This window comes from Lutra lutra, chromosome 18 (genome assembly GCF_902655055.1).
Source record: "Lutra lutra chromosome 18, mLutLut1.2, whole genome shotgun sequence".
NCBI lineage: Eukaryota > Metazoa > Chordata > Mammalia > Carnivora > Mustelidae > Lutra > Lutra lutra.
In genome coordinates, this window is record NC_062295.1 from 16,182,055 (window position 1) to 16,189,751 (window position 7,697).

Below are 7,697 nucleotides of genomic sequence, written 5' to 3' on the forward strand. Positions count from 1 at the left end.
GTTGTTTATGATTTCCTTCAGGACCCCAGATGTACAACATATACTGATTGATAAGTTACAGCTGCCTGTTTTTTGTCTTTGCAAGCAAGGTTTTGTGGTCCGTGGAAATCTTTCCCCTTAGCCTAGCTTTTAAATCTGTTTCAAATAAGATGTCTTCATTAAACGAGCAAAAAGCAAACACTAAAAGTTTCAGACATCTTGAGTAAGTGACTAGCAACAGTGGTAACGAGTAACTAACCCCCAAGCCCTGACCTTTTGCAGTCGAGGAGGATGTTAATATTATTCAGGAGATGCCTTGGCCTTCACACTTCTGCTCGTGGTGGGAGTAAACCTGACATCAGCCCTGACACCAGTTGGGAAGTTATTCTTCCTACCAAGAAGTAGAACACAGCCCTAAGTGGACATAACTGGCTCTTCTCCAATTTCAGTCCATGTTACACAATAGGCTGATCCCAGCCCCTGGCTATAGTGAAGGACATGTAACACGGGTCTGGCCAATCAGGGCACTCCGTCCTCCTAGACACAGTGATTGCCCAGGGACAGGCATGTGACCCAAGTTGGGCTGATCAGAGTCTTTCCTGACACTTTCACCAGACCTACTGAGAGAGAGGCACTCTCAACACCCATCTCTGCCTGATGCGGGAATAAAGCTCTCCTTAAAATAAAGCCAACCTAGAAGGAAGCATTAACAACCAGAAGGCGAAAGATGGACTCCCAGTGACATCAGCTGACTCCGGGATCCAATTTGGACTTCTCAATTACTTGAGCCCAGAGATTCCCTTTTGGGTTTGAGCCAGATTGAATTATATTTGTGCTCCTCCATACTGAGAGATGGTCACCCAAGGGGCAGACACAGAAGCAGCTGAGTCATCATACAAAAAGATAAACCACTCTTGCGAAAAGAAAGAGAAGCAAAGCATTTCGCAAGAAAGCCAACATTAAGAATTTTACAGAATGTAATAGAGCAGAACCTCGGAAGCAGAACCTCTGAAGAACAAATTAAGTTTGAGCTAGTTTATAAGCACAGGCTAAGACCTTCACACACAGAGCCATAACTACTCTGAGAGCAGAAAACATCTCAGTGCATGGGACAGGAAAACCTATACATACAGCATCAGCAGATCTGGAAATCAATTCCAGAACAGAACAAAGATACTTTTCTTTTTTTCTTTTAAAGAGTTTTTATTTATTTATTTGACAGACAGATCACAAGTAGGCAGAGAGGCAGGCAGAGAGATAGGGGGAAGTAGGCTCCCTGCTGAGCAGACAGCCTGATGCGGGGCTCAATCCCAGGACCCTGGCCTGAGATCATGACCTGAGTCAAAGGCAGAGGCTTTAACCCACTGAGCCACCCCAAAGATACTTTTCTTGATTGACCATACCTGGCTAAGAACTCTCTGTGGCATCTTCAAGGGGAAAGAGAAAGTGATTTTTGTAAGAACTACGCAGTATGCAAAATGGTTTGTTAAAAATGTTAATGCTTAAGTGTTTTCTCTGGTAAACTGTAGGGAGTTTTCATTTTAGTAGTAGATTCAGCCATTACCAACAAATCCACTTTAATTTCATAAAGTTCCAATTTAAAATGCTCCTTTGGGCATGTTAGTGTATGGCAACCTCGTGGATCTTGGCTTTTAAAATCAAGATTCAGACACCTAGATCAGGAGGAACTATTACTTTGAGAGGGCTGATTTCTGACTTCAGATGTCCTTTGCACATTCTTCTTGGGGGCCATTCCCAAATGCTCACTTGCTGTAACAGGAACACTCAATTCTTAGTTAAAAATACAGATTTGGGGACCCCACTGCAACCCTTCTGGATCAGAACCTTTGGAAGTGAGGCTAAGTCTCTGTTTTCAAGAGGCTATCTAGGATATTCTAATGCACACCCAGTGTTGGGAATTATGGGATGGAAGAGATCATCTAATGGCCTTGGAAGGGAAGGGAAAGGAACAAGAGGTGTCTGTTCCTAAAATTTTCACAGCAAAACCTGAGGATGTTCAAAAGCCTAATTCAGCAAAGAGCATATTTCAAAGGACACACATAAAAATGTGGCAAACACACTTGCTCAGTCCAGGGGATCTGACATGGCAATTACTAATTAGTCTACCATTGAAATATCCCCTTCCCTCCCACCCTCCAATTTCCTACATATTGAAAATACAGGTTAAAGAAAAAAAGAAGAAATACACCTCAAAATTCATACCTACCTTCGGAGATGAGCAACCCATGTCACTCATATTGTCCATTCTCACTGGACTTATTACAATACGAATAAAGAGCTCTCAGTTTCTTGGGAGACGATCCTCTCCTACCAGTGGCTCTGAAATTCACACTTCCTTATAGCATAATGGGGATGACACAGAAGATGGAACTTTCTAAATGTTCTGAAAGCTCTGTTCACAGGGCTGCCTCTCTGAGGTCATAGACTTCGGCCCCCTGGGGAGCTCCCTGGTAGAAGAAGAAAGGGAAGCTACAGAATGAAGGGACAGCACTGGGGCTCTGCTGGGGTTTTCTGCTATGGTTCCCACACCTCCTGGTCTGGGCAGTCTTCCCTTCCACTGAGCAGCTCCTCTCTTGGAACTTTTCCAGGAACACACCGAGTTCGCTGTAGAAAAACTGAAGCAGGGTTACATATTAATACAGAGAAGAGGGAGGAAAAACCCTACCAAACAATACCCTGGCAGCCTGAGCTCTTCTCTCTCCTCTTCTTTGGGCTGTTTTAACACTGGAGGTGCTTGCTTACACCCAGGCTCTGGGGCTGTAACCAGGTTTCAGCGTCTGTTGCTAAGGAAGGAGGGGCCTCAGCTGTGCCCAGATACAAGACAGGGCTTGATTCAGCTGGTGTCTTCCTTTGCTGGAGGCCTGGCTGGGCAGCAGAAATTGTTGATGACAGAAGGGAAGATGGGAGGGTGTTCAGCAATGATCGGGCATGTGGAGGTGAGTGGCAATAAAAGACTGTGGCTTTGGTGAAGTCTAAAGGCAAACAGTGTGGTGGTTAAAGTCTTGGGCTGGGCACAGCTAGGTTCAGATCCCACTGTTCCCATTAATTAGCTAAGCTGCTTGAGCAAGTTGTTAATCTCTCTGAAGTGTCCTTTTTATTTTTTTATTTTTATTTTTATTTTTTTTTAAAGATTTTATTTATTTATTTGACAGAGAGAGATCACAAGTAGACAGGCAAGCAGAGAGAGAGAGAGGAGGAAGCAGGCTCCCTGCTGAGCAGAGAGCCCGATGCGGGACTCGATCCCAGGACCCTGAGATCATGACCTGAGCATGAGGTCACCTGACCTGAGGCAGCGGCTTAACCCACTGAGCCACCCAGGCGCCCTGAAGTGTCCTTTTTAAACAGAAAATGGTAACCATGTGAGTACCCACCTCAGAGGGTAGGTTTAAAGGTTAAGGAGATAACGTCTGTAAAACAATTCGCACATAGCAGAGGGATGACCAACTTGCCCCAGTTTGCCTGGGATTTTCTGGGTTTTAACAGTGTAAGTCCTGCATCGTGGGAAGCCCCTCAACCTAGGCAAAGTGAGATGGTTTGGTCAACTGATACAGGACGCACTCTATAGACACTGAGGCTAATGTAATCCTTATTATAAATGCAGAAAAACACATACCTTTGCACAGATGTGTACTCACAGGTTACAATATTAGGGGCTGCCCAAACATTCAAAGCACATGTTCCTTGGTCGCATTCAAAGTTCTTAAGTCAAAACCAGTTTAGACTTACTGATCTCTCTTGGGGTGCCATGCATGCATATCTGTTATTTCATTCAATTTTTCTCCAAACTCCATGTTGTTCCCATTTTGTGGACGAGAAAATCAAAATCGAGCAAGATACAGAACTTTCCGCAGTTGATGCGAGTCCTAAGAAACACCGATCCAAGTCGAAGCCTGTCCTCATGACCCCAGTCCAGTGCTCTTTCCACAAAGGACCTGCCCAGAACACAAACATTTCTGAGATCCTACCCTGAGCACTGTACAGCACCAAGTACTTCCCTTGCTCCTTTTTCTCACTTCTTCCTCAAAGTTGGGCACTCCATACTTTCAAAATAACCTTGTGCTTATTCACCTCTGGTACTTGTAGTCTCTATCATCAGGCAAATATGTAGAAGCAGGCTTTTAGGCTAACAGGCTTGGGCAATGGAATGTAGGCGGGGCCCACAGCGACCCCCTCAGAAGACCCAGAATATCCACAGGCTCTAACTAAACAATGGGCTACTTACAACCAGACACAGTTACCAAAAAGGGGAGAATTCTGTCCCCACACCTCCCTCACCTTCCCCCTTTAAAAACAGCCCCTACCCACTGGCTCCTTGCAGACAGCCTCTCCTCTGCTGTCCCTGTCCCACCTACCCCTCCCTTGCACTGTATTCAATAAACTGCTATCTCCTTTGTTTTGCTTCAGGTGGATTCTTTCAATGACTATGCCACCAGCTTCCACCTGATCATCACCCCATATCTTGGGGCCCCTATCCAATCGGACACCATAATATATATAGTTTCAAATAGTATCTGGAATAAAGGAATTAGTGACAGGGTTTGAAACTTTGGTTTAGACAGAAATGGGGTTATAACCAGGCCTCCTATAACAGGGCATGAACCCAATGTCCCACCAAAACCAGCAGCTGTAACTCAACAAAGTGAATTAGTAGAAAGGGACTGGTAGGATGCTAATGAGCCTCATGATCCGGTGGGTGAGTAGGAGACGTGTCTGCATCTCAAAGTCAGTGTACTTTAAGTCAACCTGTGTTCAAAAATAGAAAAACAATGATTATGGCTTTTATGTAGTTGAGCTCTATGTGTCTGCTGGCACCGTGCTAAGCACTTGATGAGCATCATCTTTCCAAATCTACCCAATAACCCAGAAAATAAATAAAATTATTATCCCAAGTTTTATAGCTGAAGAAACTGAAGCACAGAGAGGTTAAGTAACCAGCCCATAGTCACTCAGCGAGGTCGGTGGCAAAGTTGGGATTTGAACCTGACTATGGAATCTGCTCCCCAGCTTTAATCAAAAACATACATATGGTCTGAAGAAAGGAAGAAAATAAATAAAATAGCTACTAAGGAGAATGAAAATGCCATGTCCCCCCCCCCCACACACACACACACTCCAAACCTTGCTTACCTCATCTGCACCAGAATTGTCTGACTTAACTTTCTATGTAATGATTCCCTCAATCCCTCAACTCCAAGTACACAGGGTTGCTAGATAAAACACTGGATACCCAGTAAAATTAGAAGTTCAGGTAAACAACAAATAATTTTTTAGTGTGAGTATTCAATATTTGGGACATACCTACATTTGAAAAGTTATCTTCACTTTGAATTGGGTGTTCTGGATTTTTATTTGCTAAATCTGGCAATTTGGAGAGAAGAAGTCAGCTAGAGACTGGGTTGTCCCCATCTCTGTGATATTAACAGATTAGGGTCTCAATGTGTTGCTGGGAAATTTTCATACATTTCTTATTCAGAGCCCAGTGCTCCTGGCAGTCTTTCCTAAGACCTGAAATGGTTGCTTAGCCAGAGTAAGTAACCTTGGAAAAGCATAGAAGAGGCTGCATATAGCTTTATTTTATTGACCCATCAATGGTTGCCATGAGCCAAGTCCTGATGATATGGAGAAAGCTAAGATCCCAGCCATCAGGGACCCCATAATATGGTGAAAAAGTAGCCAACATAAAAGGAAAAAAGCAAAACCCGGCTGTCCCAGCAATGACAGAGGTGTGCAGTGTTTTGGGGGATGGGGGAAGGGGAGATAGAGGATTCACAAAGACACCTCTAGATGGCACCCTTGAACAAAAATACTCCGGAAGGCCCCAGTTCAGCTTTCCCAAGCCAGGTAAGGGCAGTTGTAATGTTTTGTTCTAAAGGGGAAAAAAACCCCACAACATTTTCTTAGGTGGGGTACTCATTATACTGCAGAACAAAATGCATGAAGCCACACAGGACTGTCTGAAACTTAAGAATCTAGGGGCATTTATCTGTCCATGTCCTATCTCCATCATCAGCTCCTCTTTTGCTGGCTGTTGTGGAATTAGATGGGATCTCTTAGCTCCTTTTTATTATTATTGTCCTCAAGCTTATTCCTTTATCCACCAGCTTGTTTATTTCTAGAGATATTAGTTGGTAGAAGACTGCACCATTGAATCTTTTTCAATCCCTCCTATACTCGAGGTAGGTACTAAGTTCTTTACAGCTATTTTTGCATCCGTCCTCTCTAAAACCCTGTGATTGCTTCCCAGGCTGCTATGGACGCAGGTCACAGAGGAAAGGGAGGTCCACAGATGTCCCTGGATGAAAAATGCCTGAGAACTACGCAGTAGCAGGCCAATGCTCAGGCAATGCTCAGGTCTGTCATTTTACAGATGAAACCCTGGACCAGAGAGGTAACTTATCCAAGGTCACACGGTAAGAGTCAGCCCTGAGATCAGGGTCCAGGACTGTTGGAACCTCCCTCCCTCCCCCAGCCCACAGTCTATACCAGTGTTTTTGTTGTTGTTGTTTGTTTTTGTTTTTAGATTTATTTATTTGAGAGAGAGACAGGGAGGGGCAGGGGGAGAGGAAGAAGCAGACAAGCAGACCCCTCCTAACCCCCGGCCCCAGCCCCGCTACGGCCCTCACTGAGCCGGATGCCAGAAGCGGGGCTCAATTCCAGAACCCTGGGATCACTACCAGAGCCAAAGGCAGATGCTTAACCAACTGGGGCACCTGGGTGCCCCTATGGCAGTGGTTCTTAATAGGAAGATTGTGTCCTCACAGGACATTTGGCAATGTTTGGGGACATTTTTGGTTGTCACAACTGGGAGGAAGGGGATGACTCCTGGCATCTAGTGGGTCGAGGCCAGGGATGCTGCTAAACTTTCTACAAAACACAGGGCAGCCCCTTCAATACAAACTTTCCCGGCCTCAAATGTCAATAGCGCTGCCATTGAGAAACCCTGCTCGATGGGACGGATATGGGGCCAGGGAACATGTGTCGTCGGGCTCTGACGTGGAGCTGAGGGACTTGGGTTTAGATTTTTTCAATTATTAAAAAAAACAGAGGAGGGGCACCTGGGTGGCTCAGTGGGTTAAAGCCTCTGCCTTTGGCTCAGGTCATGATCCTAGGGTCCTGGGATCAAGCCCCGCATGGGGCTCTCTGCTCAGCGGGGAGCCTGCTTCCTCCTCTCTCTCTGCCTACTTGTGATCTCTGTCTGTCAAATAAATAAATAAAATATTAAAAAAAAAAAAAAAAAAACAGAGGAAACAACCCAACCCATCTTTAAGGATCTCGCTGGTTCATGTTATCTGTGTGAGAAGTAATGGCTAAAACCTGCCGGTCAAGGCCATACCTCATCCTTCGGTGTCCTGGGCTCCAGGAATGCTTCCAAAACAGGTGGCCCAGGTGTAGGTTATTTAGGCAGGGGAAGCCCTAAATCACTGCGCAAACCCGTGCTCCGAGGCCAGTCCACCTGTCTCGGCGGTGGCCCGGGCACTTTCACTTCAAGCCAGGAGTGTAGGATGGGCCTCAGTTTCCTCATCTGTAAACTATTCAGGGCCTGTCAGGGTGGCTTCAAAACGCCGAGGAGGAGAGCTCACTTTGCGGAACGTGCAGTCGGAGGACTCCGTGCGCTTTTGCCACCTCCTCCCAGCCTTGGGCGGGGAGAACCAAATCTTGTGCGCGCGTAGCCGACGCCTGCAGCGGAGGGGCGGAGG

The 7,697-nt window shown here is 45.7% G+C and overlaps 1 protein-coding gene across 2 annotated transcripts in view; it reads right to left on the reverse strand.

Moving 5' to 3' along the window:
* The window catches only part of DNAH3 (dynein axonemal heavy chain 3), a 175,063-nt gene extending 167,435 nt beyond the window's left edge, over positions 1–7,628 (reverse strand). Inside the window, exons 1-3 of one of the 2 annotated variants that reach the window (XM_047714390.1) lie at positions 7,334–7,628; positions 3,727–3,932; positions 2,530–2,615 (exon numbers count right to left, since the gene is read on the reverse strand). In XM_047714390.1, the coding sequence (XP_047570346.1) occupies positions 2,530–2,615; positions 3,727–3,751 (111 nt within the window). In that variant the 5' untranslated portion in view covers positions 3,752–3,932; positions 7,334–7,628. Of the gene's footprint in view, positions 1–2,206; positions 2,387–2,529; positions 2,616–3,726; positions 3,933–7,333 lie in introns of those variants that run through there. The other variant, XM_047714392.1, reaches the window with a different exon arrangement.
* Between the last annotated feature and the right edge of the window lie 69 nt (positions 7,629–7,697).